The sequence below is a fragment of the Haemorhous mexicanus genome, chromosome 1 (genome assembly GCF_027477595.1).
Source record: "Haemorhous mexicanus isolate bHaeMex1 chromosome 1, bHaeMex1.pri, whole genome shotgun sequence".
NCBI classification, from domain to species: Eukaryota; Metazoa; Chordata; class Aves; order Passeriformes; family Fringillidae; genus Haemorhous; species Haemorhous mexicanus.
This window is the reverse complement of record NC_082341.1, coordinates 35,546,963-35,569,348: the sequence shown is the minus strand read 5'-3', so window position 1 is coordinate 35,569,348 and position 22,386 is coordinate 35,546,963. Positions and strand designations below refer to the sequence as shown.

General features: G+C 39.9%; 2 protein-coding genes across 5 annotated transcripts; one reads left to right on the top strand and one right to left on the bottom strand.

Annotated features, from left to right (window-relative positions):
- Positions 1-443: 443 nt before the first annotated feature.
- Positions 444-19,522, bottom strand: OXNAD1 (oxidoreductase NAD binding domain containing 1). 3 transcript variants are annotated; one of them, XM_059845925.1, is made up of 9 exons: positions 19,400-19,522; positions 14,046-14,211; positions 13,722-13,785; positions 10,434-10,540; positions 6,843-6,984; positions 4,024-4,060; positions 3,818-3,918; positions 1,426-1,534; positions 444-793 (listed from the first exon to the last, which is right to left on the bottom strand). In XM_059845925.1, exons 2-9 carry the CDS (start codon positions 14,177-14,179, stop codon positions 639-641), a joined length of 849 nt encoding a protein of 282 aa, XP_059701908.1. In that variant the 5' UTR covers positions 14,180-14,211; positions 19,400-19,522; the 3' UTR covers positions 444-638. The 3 variants fall into 3 exon arrangements, with proteins under 3 accessions (XP_059701908.1, XP_059701914.1, XP_059701898.1); XM_059845931.1 differs by having other exon boundaries at positions 3,818-3,915; XM_059845915.1 differs by having other exon boundaries at positions 3,818-4,060.
- On the top strand, positions 19,473-21,753 carry DPH3 (diphthamide biosynthesis 3). Of its 2 annotated transcripts, XM_059845943.1 has the most exons (3): positions 19,474-19,606; positions 19,708-19,782; positions 20,214-21,753. In XM_059845943.1, exons 1-3 carry the CDS (start codon positions 19,499-19,501, stop codon positions 20,277-20,279), a joined length of 249 nt encoding a protein of 82 aa, XP_059701926.1. In that variant the 5' UTR covers positions 19,474-19,498; the 3' UTR covers positions 20,280-21,753. The 2 variants fall into 2 exon arrangements, with proteins under 2 accessions (XP_059701936.1, XP_059701926.1); XM_059845953.1 differs by lacking the exon at positions 19,708-19,782 and having other exon boundaries at positions 19,473-19,606.
- Positions 21,754-22,386: the final 633 nt, after the last annotated feature.

The following is a 22,386-nucleotide window of genomic DNA, read 5'->3' as shown; positions in this document are numbered from 1 at the left end:
ACCTCAGCACAGGATACACGTTCAGGGGAGGAATTCCTATGACTGCTGCACTCAACACTTTCAACTCAGGACTAAACAGGATTATGAGAAAATACCTTTCTCAACACGACTAACTTATTTACATAAACCACATAAAAGGTGGGGTTTTTTTCTTCTGAGAAGAAATGGCAAGAGAAGGAAGTCACATCACAGCAGTTCTTCTATAAAAATAGTAAATACATTATATAGAACTGGGGAGGGAAGTCTGTTGACTCATTTGGAGCAGATTCAGAGGTTGTGGCCTGAATTATCCTTACAAAACATATCTGGCAATGCTGCACAACTAATTCTCTACAAGTGCTTAATCAGGCACTGAAAAAGTCTTTTAAAAGCTGACTAAAAGGGCAAGTGTATAAAGTGAAAATATGCTGCTACCCATAAGAAAAGGCAAACCATCAGAAAACTAGAACAGTTAATGTCTTTAATATAAAATCACTTTTCTTTCCCCCAAAGCAGCAGCACTGTATTACAGGTGTATTACAGTTAATCATTGAGGACATCTTCATTAAAATCTTCAAAATAATTCACAGTCCATCTCTGTACATTTTATCAAAATGCAGTGGAAAAAAATACTATAATTTTCTCTTCAACAGGTGTTACTACCACCATTTCTCAAAGAAAACACGGTTTCTAGGAACACCAATGTTAGTGAGTAGTGTGGATATAGATTCTATCATTGGAGGGGGACCACAGATGTACCATGAAGTATCATTAGATACGTGTTTCTCTAGATCCTTTTCAGATATTCTTCCCTCTGAGAAAGAAAAAAAGTAGGAAATGAGAACAGAAGTATTAATTGTGAAGTCACTTCAAAAACAGTGTCTGGTTAGAAGTATTTCAAGCACTCATTTCTTAAAAATGCCTGGCCTGTTCCAGGATAATAGGTATTGAGATTTAAGGCTTCCAAAACCATTTGTTTTTCTGGGGACTTAGATCAGTGCTTGTACTTGGAATGCAGAGGGTATTAGTCACTGAAGAGAAACATGGCTTACAGACAAGTAAAATCCCAAATTCATATTAAAAAATAGGTATCTCTAACACAAATACAGCAGACATGGAACCATGCTGAAGTATCTCTTATAAGCAGTCAGCTCATCCTTCATCAATCCCACCTCAAGGAAAGTAAACAGCATTAGCTTAATAGTTTCTGGAATGAACTCTGCAGTGGGAAATACCCATTGAAAGTTTAGGATTAACAGAGGAAAAAAACTGCAAAGAGAAAACTTTTCTGCAAAGCAGAGTAAGTATAGAGAAACTGTTTACTTCACATCTCATTTTGAAGCTTTAAATGTAAAAATTCTGGGTTATTATGCACAGCTTCATGCTGTAGGATGTAATCAAACTGGGGCTTCAGACAGGATCTCTGTACAATGCCATGACATTTACCTGTAATGTGTGGCTGCAGTTCTTTACAGATCTGTGAGTGCTGCTGGGTGACGTGGAAACAACATGTGATCTTTCCAGGAAACGCCTTCATCAAACCAAGAATATTTTTCTGTAATGTTAAACACACTTGCTTACACCACAGGCCATTAAATCAAAGCAGATGTATGCACACAGTCCCAGAATGCCAGTGATTATTACTGAGAAACAAGACTTTGCATTTCAGCAGTGAGAACCTGATGGGTGTGATTCCACAGGCCTGACCTGCACACATACACAGAATTCCCACACTTGGAATGTGAACACGCTGTCAGCTATATTAGTGCTTTTCTCCTTTTCTGACATAGATTACAATCTGTAAGATTTGGACCTAAGATCCAGTAGGTCATTTCCCAATTTCTTCCCCTTATGAATTCTCAGTATTTCCTCCTTCCACTTCCATAGGGGTTTTCCATTTAAAAAAACCCCTGCAGTATGTATTTACCATTTGTTAAGAACTTTTAGAGTCTTGTCTGGTTTATCTGATAAGGTCACTAGACCCTTTAGTGTCTCATGTTCTCAAGTAAAACCAACTACCACGTAATGCTGAAGTTATTTTTACCAGAGTAGAAAGTATAAACTCATTTTCAGTTCCGTAAGTCACAGCTGTGATAAGTTACCACCAAACCCCCAGCGGCTTCAGTTCAAATCAGCAAAAAAAAAAGAATATGTTAGTCAGATGCTGTAGTTAGTTCTGAACTTAAGATTTAGCTACTGTCCAGATTCTGCATTACACAGGATTTTCACTGCTGGAATAGACACTGGAAATTCTTTAAAATATTCTGAAGTAAAAATAGTTTATAGGTAAATTAGCTCATTTTGTTAACTAGTTTTATTAACTAGTTTTTTGTTAACTAGTTACTACACTGAGTCTGCCCTGGGCTGCTTAACAAAAAAACTCAGAAAGACTCTAGTTTATAGAAAATCTGTTCCTGAATCCCTAAAAAGACATGGGATGAAGAGCAGCACATATTACCACTGCTGTACAGGGTTCCACCAGCACCTCTACTATTGACTTGCTGTCTTTGTACCCCAATGCTGTTGCTTCTGTCATTTGCACTAAGAATATTTCCAGTGCTCAGCCTGCTACATGAGAGCACAGTGAGGATCAGACCCCACCATGGCATCTCCCTTTGCCCCATCCCATACAAAGCTCTCCTTCAGGGACCACGTCCTCCAAACCATCAGTGATAACCCAGCAGGTCCTCCTGGAGACTGTACACATCCTGTACAGATGTTTGTCACAACAGCATAAAGACTGCTAGGGATTCTGTTTCCTCAATCCTCTGCACAAAAGTGAAGAATTTTGACAGCCATGTTCTGGATCTGAGGGACATGTGAAGAATGAAGGAGGGATATATTTTAAGCACTGTGCATGACACTGTTTTCTCTTTTGTCCCAGAAGCTTTAGTGCAAAAGTTCTGCTGTTGTAAAACTGCTTAAGTGAATGCCAGGAATGTCAGTACTGGCACTGGAAAAACCTGTGCGTGCTTAGAACAGACTGGAAGATCAGTAGGTGGCAAAAGGAAGAGCAGATTATTCTGCTTCTAGCAACAAACAAATGACTTTTCAAAGAAAGCAAGTATATCAGTATCTAGAAACATGATAGAAGTACAGAAATAAAACTAGTGATGGCTCCTATACACAGTTTCTGGAATCATGACAGCTGTTCATCTTAAAGTCAAAAGCTTTCAATACTTAAAAAACCCATAAATCATTTCGGATTCTTCTTTACAGGAGCTGTGCTAATTTGACCCTAAGATATTGTCAGTAAACTTTAATGGCTGAGTGTGAAAACTGATTGTAAACTGCTGAGTAGATGTTGATGAAGTACTGCAGTAAACCAAGCAGTTTTAAAAGCAGCTCTAAATCCTTCATTCATACACTAGTACTTATTAGTAACTAATACATTATCAATAAAGCTCTGCTGTTATTTTAGAAAGTATTCCTTTGGCTAGAATTATTCTTTTCTAGTCTTTACATTAATACAATCTCTACTTAGACTACGTGGTTACAGTATTATAGCACTGTGCAGACTATTTGTATGTATATACATATATATATAATCTTTAGTATACTATGATGCTCTTACAAGATCATAGGAAAATGCAGGGATAGTAAAATTCAGGGGCAATTGACTTATCAAAATCAGCGGGAGCAGATGTGCCCAGTAATGGCCTCAATTTGTACACTGGCATAAGTAGTTAACAAAACACACACAGGACTTGAGGCAGGAAGTGACTTTTGTCTCTGTACAGTGTCTTACACAGAAGAACTCTGGAATTTGGTAACATTGCTATACACACAAGCAGCTGAATAGCTGAGACCTGTTTTTTTAAAACAAGTTTTGATTTACCTTAAATAAGAGTTCGCTCGTATTTTTTGCACTGTAGTACAGCTTCGCTGTTCCCAGTTTGTGTCTATTTCCTTTACCCTCTTGGTATCCATGAAGATCTGCTATATGCAGCAGTATAGAAAACAATGGGTTAATTCCAACACCCCCTGCTATCAGCACTAGGTTTACTGGGGAGTCACCAGGCTGAGGATCAAAGAAGAAATCACCTCCCACTCGCAGAGCCACTTCTGAGTCAAGAGTACACTAGGATGGAAAAGAAGATATTTAATTTCAGAACTAAATGCAAAAGTTGAAATCTTACTCTTTTTTCATCCCAGTCACAAGGTTTGCTGGGCTGTGATTTTTATTTTAATTGACCAGTGAGGGAAAAACAGAAGGACTTTAAATATACACACACTTTCCAACTATCTGAAGTAACGCAGTGTCTCTAGGGATCTAGTTCTACTTTCAAACATTTCAGTCTTATGGTAAGGCAGGATGGTGACTCCCCCTTCCTATCCCCATAAGAGTTGAAAGAGGAACAATTCACACAGAGTTTTCCAACAACGTGTGGTTGTGAAAGCCCGAGCTCAACATGTGAAATCACACTTCTACCCAAAACCAGCTTCATGCCAAAAAAGGCCTTTCCTATGAGGTCACTGAAGGTCAGAGTAAGTTGCATACACAGGAAGTTTTTCCATCCCCATTCCTTAAAATTAAAAACCACTCAAAAGTGAAGCAAGTATCCACAAGAATATTTCTTGCAGAATCACTTCTGCAGTTGCAACTTCAGAGACTCAGAAGAAGAAAAAATCAGGGGAAAATCTCTCTTACTCTCCACGTGTATGTGAGAAATTCACACTTCCTAAAGAAATGTGTCCAAGCATGTTTTTGTGATACATGGAAAAACAAAAGCTACAACAAAAAAAATCCACTTGGGTCAGTATCTCCTTGGTAAACCAGCACTGCATCCTGTCTGAAGGGTGAAGCTGCAGTGCAGAGAGGTCAGGGGAGTTCTTCCACATCACTGCATGCTGACAGAACAAATAAGAGCACTTAGGCCATATATAGGTTTTAAAAGATAAAATGAAGAGCACAGGAAAACCAAGGAAGGTGGGAATGGAGGAGAGAAAAAGAAGCTATAGGAACTGCTGAAAAATTAGCTTAGAGAATGAAAACACTTCCAAAGAATTCTTTTCATAGCAGGAAACAGTAAACTGAAACAAAGGGAGGTCCATTAGCGAAGGTGTAAATGTGCACAGACAGCTAAGGTGTAAATGTGTAACAATTCCACCAGGAGCAAGAAGGAGGCCCTTGGATGCAGGTACTGCATAGAACACAGGGGTTCCTAAGATAGTAAGCATGATCATTAAAAACACCCCACAACTTTCTTCCTTTTCTTAATATTGCAGAACTATTGTCTCTCAGTATACTGTAGGGCAATGAGCATTCATTAACTGAAACTGATTTCTCTCTCCCTGGTGATGTATACTGCCAGGCTTTCCCACCATGTTTTACTCTGGTCTAGAGAAGCACAAATCCACATGCGTTCCAGATCATGTGGCCTAAGGAGGACACAGAATATGGTACCCTTTGAGGAAGTAAGCAATTTTAGGGAGAAACAATCTCACGTCTGCCCCCTTAACCAGCCATAGTTCCTCAAGATCGGACATGGGATTTGGGAAGAATCTCTCTTAATGAGCAGCCTTCCAGATAATTCCATGCTTTGGCCATGACAATGATAATAGTAAGTCAGTATACAAGAAAAAATAGTAAAATTCTGGAGTAATACCATGAGAAAGTGTTGTCCTTTAGCCTAGTTTATAGACACAGCTCAGGCAGAGAAGTTCAACAATCAATACATCACATGGATATTTTTTAAAAGTAAAGACTACATCTTCCTCAAGTTATATAAAGTACATGGTGCTAAAATTTACTATTTTATATACAGTAATATTAAGAAATAAATACCTCTAAAACCCACAAATACAGTGAGTAAATCAGTGCTAACTACTCCCATAACACTTTTAACGTGAGATACCAACTTCCTTTCAAAGCAGCTTTTAAATAAGTACCAGTTTTGTCACCATATATACAACATTTCTGAATTCTAGGTTGCTATTTTTTCTGCTTGTTTCTTGAAGAAAAGCATGCACTTTTGTTTAGCTAGAAGAGTCCATGTATACCCTGGAGGTTTCTCCATGGCATCAGGTATGATGTTTACCCCATCAGGTTTAGGTAGGTTACCCCTAATCTAAAGATTTATCCTATAAATCCCACCAGAAAACTCTGCAACAAAAACTGATTTACAACATCAAAAATTCTTAAATCTTTTCACAGTCTCTGGAAACTAACAAAAGTTGTTAGGACAGATCACAGATGAAACATGTGACTTATATGACAAACTAAATGTGGTAAATGATGAACAAAACACCACGAGGCCAAGTCTCAGACTTTACTTTTCATACAGCAAAAACCCAAGCCTTGTGTTATGTCTTTATTACAAAAATATTGTGTATTTAAAAGAATATTACAGATATTCTGAAATGTTTTGTCATTTCAGAAGAACTGGTCTAAGTATCTTCCTTGGCTCCCCTTTAATAATCTGTATCTGTCTGTGATTTGTCAATGATCCCCAGTTTATACTGACAGAAATAGTCAGGAATTATGGAAGGTTATCAGAGGTAACTTTGTAATGTGTAACACTGCCTATTCTTAGGGATGTAAGTTAGAACAGAGGTTTTTCAAAAATTCATTAATTCCAAAGGAGTGAGAACCCTTATATACACTAACTACAGTATCACTTTAAGTCTACTGTAAGCACAAGTGGTGTCAAAAGATCACAATAACCATATTTCCATATAAACATCCAATTTCAGTCCCTTACTGAACAAAAGGATTTAAGATTTATGTCATATAAAAAACGCTTAAAGAAGTCAATGTGAATTTTGCAGCTAATAGCACAAAGTGGTCTAAAAACACACACCACCCCCTTTACCTCAAAAAAAAAGAGAGCAAGCCCAATCTCACAGTTAATTTCATTTACCTCAGTGTGAATCCAGTGAGCAGGGGGATGCAGAGTGTGCTTTACTGCCAGCTCTAGTATTCCTTCTCGTTCTAACAGGCCAGGGCTTGAACATATTGAGAATCCCCCAACTACAGATACTCCAGGAATAAAGAAATCCACCCTAAAAATAGATCAGACACGAAAGTTTAAAAAAGAAACCAATAACCCCAAACATGGACAACAATAGCCAAAATAGTGTGGCTGCCTTTGTCTCAATTATCTTTCCTTTACAGCACCTTTATTTCTGTAATGTAACTTTTCCAGAAATGGAGTTAACCTTGAACAACATCATTTCCTTAGAATTATTTTCTTCTAGAACCATGTAATCATGTTTGCTAAACTAGAAGGTTTTCAAACCATTCTGCTTTTAGCATTAAATGTCACATTTCACAACAGACTAGAATTCTAAGTGTTTTAAATAAATTATTTGCATATTAGAACACAAACATAATTATGGTCTGATAGAGTAGCTTAATTCCCACTCTTTTTGATCCCTTTGATGGGCTCTTCAATTTTCAAGCATAAGAAGATTGGCATTCTAATTTTAGGGAAATTACTTTATATCAAACCCTTTCTTTTCCTGGGTAGATGGAATATCTGAAATAAAACCAACAGTATGTAAAAAATTTCCCACATAAGAAGTCCACAGCTGGCAGCAGAACTGCAGCTCCCTCTGGTGGCAGATATTGCTTTTTTAGGTTATAGGAAATTGAACTGGAATAAATTCCTACTTTTTTTCTTTCAACTTGACAGTAAACCATACATGAGTGTGTACAGATAAGAAGGTAACATGTGGCTAAGCTTCTACAATACCAGCCATTAGAGAGTATGGAAGGCAAGCCATTACTATATATGAACTATAATTCAGTCTCATAAAAGTAAGGCTTTGATAAGCCTTGATGAGGCTTCCAAAGAATTATCAGAAAAAAATTACAAGTTGGTTTGTGATCTATCATCTGCACTCCTCTGTGTTCCATAAGTCTTAATGCTTCTGCTGTCTACAGCACATAACAAAAGCACTGAATTTCACAATAAACCAAATGCCTATAAGTAATTGTGCTGGTCCCCTTAGGAAACAACCACACTGATAAACAATGCCAGGTACTACAGAACTATTATTCAGTTCAAGCTTGGGTTAGGCTAGTTCAGTATTAGTTAAGTGAGGATGCAACAAGAAATACAGACTGACTGCTACTGCACAGGTATTTTCTTTAAACAGCAAGGCTGTATTCTTCACAGACACTACAAATGCTTGAGGAAAGAGAGGAGCACTTTGAGTAGTTCACCACTTTTTGAAGAAAAAAAGTCTTGTCTGCTTACTCCATGAAAAATTCACCCTTTGAAGAAAAAAAATCTCTTTCTCTCAAAGAATGCTTACAGTGTGATATAATTTTTAACTTGATGCTTATAGTATCTCGATGGTGCATAAAGATACCTGACTGGAAAAGAATGGTCTACAACTAAAAAAAATGACAAGCTTATTTCAGTGTCCTCAGCTTGTGCAGCTCCACTACCCATGGGGTCCAGCTTTACTGACAGTCAGGCCCTGGCAGCTAAGAAAGGTCGACTCTTGAATTGCAGTGTTTATCCTGCCAGAGAACATCTCAGGATGCCGCTGAAGCTCTTTACCTCCCTCTGGTGGAAAATAATTTTCCTACTTAGATGAGTTACTTAAGTTAACGAAAAATATGAGAATTTATGCTGTAAAGTCACAATTTACATTCAAGTAAAATGTTCTCCTTGGCATATAAGAGAAACCTTACCCATGCCTGGTGGGGAAACACACAAACATTATAGCAAAACCTACATCAAACGTTGTTTTTACCTTTCCCAAATACTAATGCAGATGTATTTTACTCCCAAGTACATAACTATGAGAGATTTCAAGGCACAGTTTACTATGTTATAGTGGACTAGCTTTGATGGCTTGTCTCAGCCATGTTGTGAAGGGTGAGAGGGCTCCTGAGGAAATGCTACCTGTGACAGCCTAAAAGAAAAGAGCAGCAGAAGGGAAAAAAGTGAAGAAAACCCTACAACAAGGAGAGGCACAAATAGATGTAAACTAGAGATCCCAGGGTGGCTTTTTACTTCCCTCCTTTTAAAACCCACCTAAACCATATCTTTAAGAAATGAGTAATAATTACCCACTGCCAGAGTGAGAGATCAGAAACACTAAAACCATAAAGCTACTTCAAAGTATTTGCAACATGCATATACCTCAATGCATGTTTTAGTAAATCAATAGGTGTAACAGCAACAAGTCTCCTCATTATTATTTGAAGTCAGATAAAAACAAGTATCTGCCAAAATACTTGCAAAACAAATTCACTTTTGCTTCTGAAAAACTCAACAATTACAACACTTTCAGAAAATGTAAACATTTTAGTGACAATCTTTGACTGTAACATCTTACTATAGCAAATCCTAACAAGTTAGTCTTTTCTGCTCAGGAAAATGTGTTGTTCATCAAAAAAATGCAACCTCAGTTTATAGATACAAGTACAGAGAAGTTGGTGTGTACCTTACAATAGCATCAGAACACTTTCAAGGAAGAAGAAAATGAAAAAGAGTAATTATAATTAAAGCTTTCAGTTTTCAGCATGATAATTTCAAAAACATTTTTGGAGGGTAAATGTACGTTGCAAGTACTGGCAAGCAAGAATTTAATATGAGTCACTGCACATATGCAAAAACTATAGCAAATTACTTCACAAACAAATTACTGCTAATCAGCATCTTGTGTTCTGGTTCTAAATTTAAAAGCCAGCGTATTAACACTCCATGAGTAACGTATGCTGCTAGTACCCCAGCAGCTAGACTTTGATTTCAGCAAAACCACTTTCAGATGGCCAAAGCCAATAAAAAGTTTAAGGACATGTAAATGTCCATTGCCAAAAGCAACTACTCCTAGTTTTAAGTTAATTTCTAAGGGAAAAAAAAAAAGTTACTGAGTGAGAGCATTTTTAACAAGGAAGGAAGACAAACATGAAAATCCACTACTTCCTTGGGAAAAAAAAAAAAAAACAACTGTAAAATTGTTTAAACAAATGGCTAATTGTTTCAAAGGCTTGATCATTCAAGATTTTTATTTTCAAATTTGTCTCTTTATATTAATACATTAATCTGACTTAACAGCTTAATTTTCAGAGTGGAAACTTCAGGGGGAAGAAATAAACCAAAATTAAGTAATTTACAAATCAGCAGTCTCAGCTCCACTTAAAAATAACTTGTAAATAAAGACAGCCTAGAGAATAAAGTGCAGTGAACTTCAAAGTACTCCTGCAGAAACAATGTACTATAATAAACCACAGGGAAACACCAAAACACTATAACTGAACCTTTAAAGAACATCCACTTCTGCCTTTTTAATAGTAATATTAGCATTTTTTATAATGACTGTTTAAAAATTATGACAAATATCAGCTCTTTGACAGAGCATCCAATAAGAAAACATAGTATTATATAAATTAACAACTTTTTCCAAGGCCCAAGGATCAGAAACCTTTCATCACTTTGTTATACTGGACTTCTCCTAGCAATTTCCCCCTCAAATATACCAGAAGATCTTACCATTGTCCTGCCTTGAAAGTAAAATCCTTATTTGCAATTGCCAAACGTAGCCTTTTGACTGTCTCTGATTCATTGGTGATCCCACACACTTTTGCTTGTGTAATTACCTAGTGAAAGGAAAAGAAGCCATTGTGATACTAGATATAATTTGTAGCAAAAGCACTTAAGAAGCCATGCATGAGACATCCATCACTTCCCATGTTACCCATGGCATTTCATTACCTACAGCACCAATATTTTTCACTGAGGTGATGAAACAAAAATGGATTCTATCCCTGGAAGTGTTCAAGGCTAGGTTGGATGGGGCCCTAAGCAACCTAGTTTAGTGAAGAGTTTCCCTGCCCATTGCAGGAGGTTGGAACTGCATGATCTTTAAGGTCCCTTCAAGCCCAAACCATTCTATGATTCACTTAAATAGTCACTGAATGGAGAACAGACTTTTTCTAAGACTATAAACAAACTTACTTCAGTTCAGCTGAAGAGAACATTATAGGAGAGGGGATTGCTAGTTATCACTTATCAGACTCTTCAGACATCTATACAAGACACACACTCCTGCATCCTCCAGCAACAAAGTAAAAAGATCTCTGATATAAAGACGAAGGACATTTGTAAAAAAATCAGTGGCAGATGAAGTCCCAGGGACAATTCTGGATCAAGACTGATTTAAGTAATGAAATGCATTACTGAAAGATTATGCATTAATGTTAATGCATCAATGAAAGAAAATCAACAAGCCTTGTTTTACTGCATTTACCCCCTACACCCCCATAGGACCACAGGGAAACCAAGACACAAGGTCTCATGGCTGGTTAACAGAGCAGATTTTGTTTGGCAGCCACATGGGAGAGGATGTCAGAGCCATAGTTAATACTACTTTTATGGAGTTTAAAAAAAAGATGAAAAATGAAAAGTAGACTTTGCAAAAAGACCCATTGGGGATGAGTACCCTGCTGAAATTCTTTGATGCCCATCAGTGCAACATGGATTTTCATCCCCTCCCTACCCTTCCTTTTCAGGTTTTTTGGACTGTAATAATACTTTTTTCTTCTACAAAGAAAGCAAAGCCCTAAGTATTTTCTACACAGAGCAATACACAGATTTTACTGTTAAAAATGCTGATGTCACTTACCACACAAGGAAATACTCAAAATACCACCACAACTCTCCCATTTATCATTTGTCTAAGATCAAACAGATCAAAAAATTTTAACTTTGAGCAACTACACTGTAATTTAAAACATATGTCAGGAAATTAATTTATTCTTAAAGCAACATCTGAACATGTTCCCTGTCCCATTAAACAGCAGGACATTTGCTAATTTAAAATGAAATAGAATGGATTCCTGTTCCACTTTAGCAGACAGTATTAAATGAGGAATGCAGTCAGTCAAAGTTAACAAGAGAAATGTCAGATACATGACTTCAATGGTTGTTCTGATGGAGAAGTGCAGGAAAAGGACGTTAAATTTGGACTTCTTCATTCCTTTCTTTACTCTTCAGTACCCCCCTTTAATTTGTTATTTGGCTGAGAGAGCTGAAAGAGTACTGGAAATTTAATTCTTAATTGGTACAAAGTTATTTCAAAAATTAAATTTGAGTCAGGGTGATCAAAGACATTCAGCCAGTATTTTGGACTGTCACAAGGGTATCCAGCTGTTCAGAGCAAGGCTGCAGTGAGAGGAGGGCACAGGACTCTGGATTTTGCAGCTGTATTTCAACAAAGCATGAGTCACTTTTCCTTGCCCTGGTCCTTCACATTATCACCTCTTCAACAGGCAATGTTCTGTAGCATTCACACTAATGCAACACAGATTTATGATTCTTTCATCTTTTACAGGACTGAAATGGCCAAATAAGGCAATATTGGCTGAGGGAAGCCAACTGCTGATTATACGGAATTTAAAACCAAGCAGAGGATTTAAAATAAACTGATTTTAAAGTGGTCAGAAATAAGGCAACAAAGAATAAACCAAGCATTAAAAAAAGAAACAGCCTAATCCTCCAATATGCAGAGAATGTGCAGTAGCAAGAACTGAGCCCTGCTCTTTCACCTATCTCATAGAGCTTCTCTTTCTTGTGCTGTACAGTTCCCTGTACCAACCCTGAGCTTCCAACACCTCATAGGGATCCATTTTCCATGTATTTTTCAGGTACTGACACTGAGCAGAGAAAGGAAGCAAGCCGAACAATAAATATAAAAAACCCCATGGATGCACCACTCAGAAATGCCATTTTTTTCATGTCAGAAGCAAAGGAGAACATGCATTGGTCTGTGCCTGTCTCTACATCCATTTTTTTGGGTAAACAGGATCCACCAGAGCAGCTAGATGTCCACAAGCAACACTGATCTGTACTCAGGGAAGAGCTGGCATTAGTGTGAATAGCTGAGGCACAGCTCCATGGTTCCCAAAGCTGGTGACAGCTCTGGTGACAGGCAGAACCAGGCTGCTTTTGTCTCATCCATCTACAGCCCAGGTCAGACAGTGCTGAATCTTCTCTCTTGGGGGTTTCCTACATATCCCCTGCACCCAGCTTCCTCTTGGGAAGAATGTGACTTACTCTCCACTACAGTTAAGGAAAAACAGCAGAGAAGGACTTAATGTACACACACTGACAGATGTGTGGTGTGTTTCCATCTGTGTGCATCTACTTCAGCTTATTACAGAAAGGAAATATCTGCACGAAGTACAAGAGTATGTTCAATCTGAACATTATTTTCAGAATGCTTGCTGCTCAAAACTGAGATACAGAATAAGAACTTCTGAATTTGACAGAGAACAATGCTAAATCTTCATTGTATTTATGAATTAAACTAGATAAAACTCAATATCTTTTATCATCTCTCCCTTCAAAATGTCTGCACTTTTTGCCTTACTCCTATGTTATAAAAGGACATCTTCCACATTTTAAAATCTCAAACCTGAACCAGAATTGTAGAAATCCATAAAAATCTGAGAAGTCCATTTAGAGATTAGGGGTATCCATGTGCTTTCATTACTTATTATAATCCATAGTTGGCCAGAAATCTATTTTCTTGTCCAACATAAACGGCATCGTATCACTGAAAAACTTAAAAACTCATTATATTTCACCCACTGAGCACTAAATATGCTAATTTTATACCAGTAATAAATATTAAAAAAATGAGGAGAAAAAGAAGAAAACCAGACTCTAGCAGAAGGCAAAATGGAGCCTAGGAATCGAATACTATTATCCAATGTAATTATCTTCTCAGCAAAAAAAAAAAATTAAAATTACTTGCATCCCAAAGAACAGAACACTAACCTCCTGTCGAAAATTATTTGCTGTCCTCTCTAGATGATCCATTTTCCCTTTTGATTTTATTGTGCTGCAAGAAAAAGCAAACAAAGATAATTGTCATTTTGACAGCTGTGCTACTGTCCCTTACTGATATGAATTTCTATTAACATAACAATTTACCAGTGTAATCCAGACTACAGATGACACAAATCTAAATAAGAATTAAATACAAATATATAATTGGGAGTTAGATTAAGCATTTATAGGTGTGTAGTAATTTGTCAGTTTGATTTTGACAATGTTACTATGGCATTCTCTTAAAAAAACCCAAGGAAGTGGATAACCTACCCGTTTCCTGTGCAGTAACAAAAAGCAGAGTGTCTCAACACCCCCAATGGAGAATGAGAGGGAAAAATTCTGCTCTGAGCACCTCTCAGTAACTGAGGAACAGTGCAACCCACATAAATAGTAGCATGAGCCATGATGATCAGGTAGTCTTCAGAATCACTGGTTCCTGAAAAAAAATCGTAAGTATTTGTTAAATGAAGCATTCAGTGTTTGAAATGGCTTGTTTCCAGCTTTTATTTCCCTTAAATCAGAAAAGCCAAAGCTCAGCTGAAGCTAAAACTAGCAACAGACAAAGTATAATAAGAGGGAATTTTGAAAGCATGAAAGTTTCATAAACAAGTGAAAATGTGCATCCATCAGGTGAAGGGATGTTATGCCCACTCCTAAAGGTGAGGTTCTTGTTAGTGGATTCCTTGGGACAGATTAGAGTGAAATGACACTGAATGACCAGTATTTGCTTCTATTTTTATATATATATATATATATATATATATATATATACACACACACATTTGTATAATGCAGCAGGTTTGTTTTAGAACAACTTGGTTGCAATGAAAATGAGGTACAGAGCCCTTTTAATTATTATCGATAGAAATGAAACAATATAAAAGCATAAAAGAATCACTTAAGAAAATATATAAGGAAAAGAAAGGAAGAGAAAGAAAGGATAAGAGAAGATAGTGGAGAGCAAAGATACCACCAGCCATGGATCCAGTGACAAGAACTGATTGTTGCCATTTCACTTAGTTCAAAGTGATGGCTGGACATTTCATCCATCAGGGTGAGGGAAGGCGACGAAGCATAGATTTCAATGGGTTCAATACGTTCAGATTTAGGTGGGAACACCCAGGCACCTCCCTGGGGGAGTTTTACACTGTCTGTTCCAGCACTGAGGATCACATGCAGTGGTCTGGTGGAAGGCCCCAGAAATGACCCTGGGGGCGCTTTGGGGTCTTTGATGGGTCATGACACCCTCTAAGCCGTGCCAGCTGCCTCTCATGCCAGTGTAACTGAGTCAGTTCTGCCCCTCAGGAAGGAATGAACACCTTCAGGCCCAGCTGTGAACACAAGTGTCCTGATACCTTCCCTGGGAGGGGAGATTTACAGCTGGCCCAGCTGTGTAAGGGAGGACTCTGGCAGGATAACCAGCATTATCCCACCTCAGCAGCACCTGCTCCTCACTGGCCTTTTCCCTTATCTGGCTCAAACACAGCCTGTTGCTAAACCAAGGTCAGTTTGTTGTGGTCATCCTCTGGTGGTGGTGCTCACCTTCCCTGCACCTGGGCTGCTCTTATGCAGATCAGAGGATTCCCAACACACACCCAAACCTCTCCTCCTTCAGTCCAGGGGTGCAAACCTGGCCTCAGCACAGCCCCTGTAGCTTTTGCAAATGGGCAATTGCTTGAGCCATTACCCATCAACGTTTCAGTCTCTCACAAGGGGAAGACCTTGTCAGAGATGACATGGGAAAGGCTGAAGTACTCAACATTCCCTTTGCCTCAGTCTTTACAGGCAAAGACTGCCCTCATACCTCTGTTTGTACCAGTGGTGGTTGGGAAGGAGAGGGATAACTAGGAGCAGGGCCAGCACCTGCTGAGAGATGCTGGATGCACTTAAATGCACAGAGCCAGCTGGGTTACACTCAAGGTTGCTAAGAGATACAGCTGACATGCTTGTAAGGCAAGTGTCTATTACCTATGAAAAACACTTATCACACGGTCTCCAACTGGCTGGGAAAAGACTTACATGTGCTCATTCTTAAGCAAGGCAAAAAGCAGTGTTTACATCCACTCAGCACCATCCCAGTATCTGGAAAAATGCTCAGAGCTTGTCCCCTAAGCTGGCTGAAAGCTAAGAAAGCAATCAGGAAGATGTGACTCATATGTGCCAAGGGCAGGTTATGTTTGATAAATATGAACAGCTACGGTGATGAAAGGTCTGGTCACGCAGCTAAGGGGACAGGATACAACACACCTTGAGTGTCCTGTGGCTCCTGGCACCAGCCCCTGAAGCACACACACATTAGTAAGCCAAGACCAGATGGATGGTTGGAGTGGCTGAAAACTTGTCTGGGCAGACAGAACTGAAGACTTGATGGCTTCAAGTTGCTTCACTTATTGGCTAGTACAGTAAGAGTACCCTGGGGCTGATACAAGTAAACATATTTATCACAGACTTGGATGATGAGACAGAAGGTATCCCTGTTCATGGCATGGTCGCTGGAACTGGATGATAGCTGAGGTCCCCTCTGGGCTATTCTATGACCAGCAAACTAGATTAGAACAGTAGAGCTCCCCTTCAAAAGGGAACTGAGAAACTGCAGGGCTGGAAAGCAGAAATTTCATGACAGAGGTCTGTATCTGGGACTGGCTTAATCCAGTGTGAACAACTGTCCTGCTCCAAGCATGAATTCTGACTGGATGATGCTCAGAAGTGCCTTCCAGCCAACATATCTGTGATTTTAAATGTTCAAACAACATTCACGTATGAAAGATCAAACACTGACTTTCCCTTTCTAGTGGTAAAGTGCATTCCCTTTCTAGTGGTAAAGAAGAGGTTCTGGGTGGAGAATTTAATAAACTTTAATTAAACCTGTTTGTTCACAGGATTATTTAAAAGGACATTAATCCCTCACATTTCCATGTACCCTACATAATACAACTCTAAATTAAGAGTAAAGAAAGTGGAGGACACTCATATGAACTGCAGTAGAAACAGTGTGAAGCTTCAAAACCACACATTCAAACAGCTGGGACAGAGAAAGCTAAACTGACATGCACAACATTCAAGGTTAGTCAGAATTACCCTTCAAGTGTAGGGACAGGTTCATAGAAAGCTAAGAGATATTTCTCCTTCCTTGTATATCTGCCTTTATTTTTCCTAAAATGGATTAGCATAACTCTCTATCATATATCATTACCTATCAAATTATATTTATTCCCATGATGCAGTCCACTGCTTCTTTAAAGCATTAATATTTTACTTTCATTTAAATATTTTTCCATGCATTCTTTTAAGGCATGTAATTTATTTTCAAAATGTTTTTCATTTCTAATCCCTTGAAATGGCACTGATCCAGCTTGTTGATAACTAATCAGGCCAATACTCTCTAGGATTTCACTAACAGCTGCACTGGCTGGTCACTTAGTAATCTGTCCTGTTCGTAGTCTTGTATGAATGAAGGCAGAGCTTCCATAAATTAGGCTGCTCAGAAATTGAATACATTTACAGTCAGTACTGAAAATGCCCATTTTCAAGCACAAGAAATACTTCCTGCAGCTTTTAACTGTCCATAATTTTTAATAGTTTTACAGCGTTTAATTCCACAGCAGCTTGCAACTTTTAAAAATGGAATTACTGAAAAGTCTTCTACCCCCAGTGAGCAAAATTACTTCAAAATTTTTTTCCACAGCATCACAGAGTACTTAAAGTGTACTTAAGTGTTTAAGCAAAACATCAACATACTTTGTTTAAGCAAAACTACTTTCTTCATCAAATGTGTAGACACTATTGATAACAAAATTATTAACAATCTCAAAATGTTTTAGGACAACAAAATACATATCTAATGAAGTCCCATTCTCTACCTTGGCATATTATCTGTAAACCCAGAGTGCTCTAAAATCAGTTTCTCAAATTCATGAGATCACTTTATGATCTGGAATCTTTCATATATTACATCATAGTTATAGACATCTCCATCTCCAACCAACCTGAAGTTTAATATCAATACATAATATTGAAAACAAAAGAAATGTCAGCCTAATTTATAGTCACAGCTGAAAGACCCTATTGATACAACTGCTTCAAGGCTGAGTCTCTATCCTAAATTAGAAATAACTCTTGAACCATAGTTCAAGAAACTTGCTCCATTTTTTACTATCATCACTTTCCAATCATGAAAAACACAATAAAAATAGTTTCCAATTTTTACTCTCTGACCAATAAATTCCTAAATGTCTTTTAACAAGTTCTTGTTCTCCTCTACCACATACAAGCGTGACTCATGCCTTTACAAAATGTGAACAGCTTTTCCCCCATCTGTCACCTCTGTGATTTTTTTCACTCATTGCTCTTTGGCAATGCCCTGCCCTCCATGAAAGTGCTGAGCTTCAGCTTCCCAGGCTCCTGTTAGGTGGGATGTTCTCCCTTTATTCTCATCCCACCCAAGTCAGTACAGGAACAGCTACTCCAAATACCTCTTTTTCCACAGCAGTTGGAAGGGACCACAGAGGGTCATATAGTCCCACCTCCCTGCTCAAGCAGGGCCATTTGATAACATAGGGCACAAGACTGCATCCAGATAATTCTGGAATATCTCCAGTACCTCAGGGCAATCTGTTCCAGTGCCTGGTCACTCACACATTACAGAAGTTCTTCCTCAGATTCAGGTGGAGCTTCCTGTACATTAGTTTCTGTCTGTTGCCTCTTGTCCTAGTGGTTGGCAACCCCAAGAAGAGCCTGACTCCATCCTCTTGACACCCATCCTTTACATATTTTTATAAACCTCCTTTGCTCCACGGAATGAAACGAGCACTACTTTTCATGGCTTCTTTCTCTCCTCACTTAAAACAACGAGCCATTCATTCTCCATCCCCTCGGATCCACTGGCCCTGGGTTAGTATCTGTTGAGATATATGTCTGCATCTCTTCTGTCTCACAATCCCATGTCACTACCTGAAGGGAGAACTACTTTTAGTTCATCCACATCACACTTAAGTGCAAATTACTAGGTAGGTTAACGCAAGAGAGTGCAGAGAAGGGGGCAGCAAGGGTACTGAAGTAAAAAGCACAGGAAGCCTTTTTTCAAAAGCCGTCTCTCGGTAAAACGCTCCTTTGGACAAACAGACCCTGCCGCAAAAGCAATGAAAGAAAACAAAGTTTTCCCCTTTTTCCCAGGACTGAGGGGAACACGGTGAGCGCGGGAAGGAAGGAGGTGGGGAAGAGGTGACGGTAGCCCACGCCCCGCTGGGGCGGAGCGGCACTGAGACGGCCAAAGGGCATGGGAAGCACCCGGCTAAGGGACAGGGCAGGGACAAGGGCAAATGGCAGGGGAGGGACAAGGACAAGGTCGCAGCAGTGCCCGGCCGTTCCCCCGCAGCCCCCGAGATCGCCGCCAAGACACCAGGGCTGGAACCGGCAGGGCCATCGGCCGCAGAGGGCGGCCCGGCCACCGCTTCCGAGCGGCGTGCGGGGCTCCCGCCGTGAGCAAAGGCCGAGCCAGGGGAACTCGAACGCGCTGCCCCTCAGCCCGCTGCCCCTCACCCTCCTGTCCCCCCGACTCCCTCCTCCTCCCCAGCCGACCCCTCCCCGGGATCCCGGATCCCCGGCCCGCTCCCCACCACCCCTACCCGCCGCCGCATCACGTCACGGGGAGCGCCGCCCTCGTGCCCCGTCAGGCGCCGCCTCTTCCCGTCCGCCCCGGCCCGGCTCCGCCGCTCCCCGGCGGCATGGCCGTGTTCCACGACGAGGTGGAGATCGAGGACTTCGAGTACGACGAGGAGACCGGGACGTACAGCTACCCGTGCCCCTGCGGGGACCGATTCCTCATCACGCGGGTGAGGGGCGTTCGGGCAGGGCTGGGGGGCTGAACAGGGTGGTGCGGCCCGGTGGGCCGGGCAGGCGGCGGGGCCTGACCGCTCTCCCTGCGCTTTCGCAGGAGGACCTGGAGAACGGGGAGGACGTGGCCACCTGCCCCAGCTGCTCCCTGATCCTGCGCGTCATTTACGACCAGGTGGGTGCGGAGGGGGAGCAGGCGGACACGGTTCCGGCCGTGTCCCTCCGAGTCCCGGTTCGCCGCCCGGGCGGGAAGCGCGGGGCAGCGTTTAAAAATGCCTGGTTTGGAGCTGAATCTGCTGCCTAATCTCCGTTTTTCTGACCTCCTCCTACCGTGTTTGAGCTTAAAAAGACGCCTCTACCTGGTTGGGCGTGGGGTAGGACACAGACGGGATGAAATCAGTGATGTGAATAGCTCCTTTAGTTGGCTCCAGCAGCCCTGGCTGCTTTTCTCACCTAGTAGGCACCTTACGGCTTTCGCGTTTTGGGAGACAAATTCATACTATTATCACTCTGTTTTCCAGTCTGGGTATATGTCGTGGTGTTTGTGAGGTAGAGGAGATCCAAAAAACAATGTAAATCTCCTAAATCCCTGCTTGCTGTCTTTAGGAGCAGTTCATGCGGGATGAAGTCGTGGCAGAGCCTTTGCCAAACAAGGAGTTGGTCAAGTGCTGATGAATGCGTCGTGGACTGTGCTGCTTTGGGATGAGAAAGTATGGGAATGGTGACTGCGGAAAGACTTGTGGTTCTCCTTCTGGAAGTGCGTGTTGCTGTGGGATACAAGTGCAATAATTGTCTGTCTTCTTAACAAGAATGAGAGTTGCTGGGACATTAAACACGTGAATGGGTTTTGTTCCACAGAGTTATATTTTAAAAAATATATAAGTTGCTCTATGTATTCCAGAAGACTTGAATATTATGATCCTGATTTACAGCAAGTCAATACACGGAAGAAGAGTGTGGAGTCGGGAAATGATAACATTTAGTGTAGCAGTGGCTTCTTAGCCTGTGGAGAAAAAGAGGCTTTATGGGGGTATATGCAAGCATGAAATGGCACAGAGAGCTGAAATGTTGGGAGGCAAGGTTTAGGAGTCCATAGGACATAATGCCATACAGAGTTAACACAGTGCAGCTTCTCCCAGCATGTGGGCTCAGGTACTTCTAGCCCATACTGAATATGGGGAGGAAACAAGAGACCCAGAGCCAACATTTACCCAGTGTTGGCAAATTGTCTTTACTCCTGTAAACACAGGGAAGGTGCAGTTGTCTGTGTATCTGCAATGGTGGCAACGCTTGAATTGGGGCAGATTTCTTTCTTAAATTGCTTCTAAAGTTGCTTTGAAAGAACTTTGGTAGTCATTGCCAAATGACTCTGACATAACAGTGATACACTTTTGAGGGGGTTGTGTGAAATAGAGTCAACTTTTTTTACCCCTGCACAGCTGCTAAGGTGCAGGACTGGAACTCAAAGTGGTTTGTATTTTGCCCCTATATTCTCAACAACTCTGTGATTTGACTGTTGCAGTAGATATAAAATGAGCTGCAGTTCTTTATGCCATTTGTAGTAAATTTCTCAGCCCTTCTTTATTAGATTCTGTCACTTCCTGGATAGGAGATGGATACATTTCACTTAATTAATAAAGGCATTTTTTAGGGTAGAAAAGAGTCATGAGAATATACTCCACATTGATTCCATGACTGCCTCTTGAATTACAAGCCACTGCACTTGAATATTTATTTTAAATTATTGTCATTCCTGTGTTTTAATAGGATTTGACGTCTATGAAGTTAAATTTGGGGAAAAGTACCTGTGAAGAGTGTATGTGGCTGTTTTGCTCCTGGCACTAACGATAAGGAAGTTTTATTGGATTCTTGCATTTAGTTATTTTTGTTCTTAAAGCATTCTGTGAATGTTGAAGATGAACATTCTAGTTACTTTAAGAAAAGGAGAGGAAAAAAGCCCTGCATCTAGTTGGAAGTTCTGAATGCAGTAAGCACAACCCAGAGTGTTTCCGTGCCTAAACCAGGAGGTGGCACTCGTGTTCCTTTGACATACGTGCTTTAAAAAATAAATGTTGTGGTACTTTAGTTAGCTATGCCTTATCAAATATTTATTTTGACTATTTAAATAAAGATGTTTAAGATTCCATCAGTGGTTATAATGGGCCATTACTTATTCTGTTTCTGCACCAGCCATAAGGATTTCCAGAGGTCTTGAGTTGCTGCTGCTGGGGTGATGATAGTGGAGGTTTTTCAGGTTGGTTAATAAAAATTGTTTCAATCTATCAGTATACACTGTAAAGCAAACTTACAGGAACCCTACCTAAGCCCTTGTTCAGATTTCTACTGCGTAAATACCTTAATGATTTTTCCACAAGTATTCTGCATAAAAGGAATTGTAGCAATTTTCAAATGCTAGACCGGGGAATGTATGCTCTAAGGCATCAGAGTAAGTTGCCATTTTATCTTAAGTGTATCATCTCTAAAAGTACATAGATTTTTAAGAAATCATTGACCAGATTTTATTATATAATGAAGGTCAGGCCCTTTCTGACTTAATAAACTTGTGTAGAGAATTATTTGTACTCTATATGGTTAAATTCCAGCGTGGTTGTAAAAAGCGTTTATCAGTTGAATTTTACTTGGCAGGTGCCAAGTAAACATGGCATGTAACTAGTTTTTAATTGATTCTTACTAGTATTTCCCACTCATCTGAAATACAGGTAATGGCTTTTTAAAGAGTAATTTTAGCAGAATTAATTTGTTCATTACATCAGTTGGG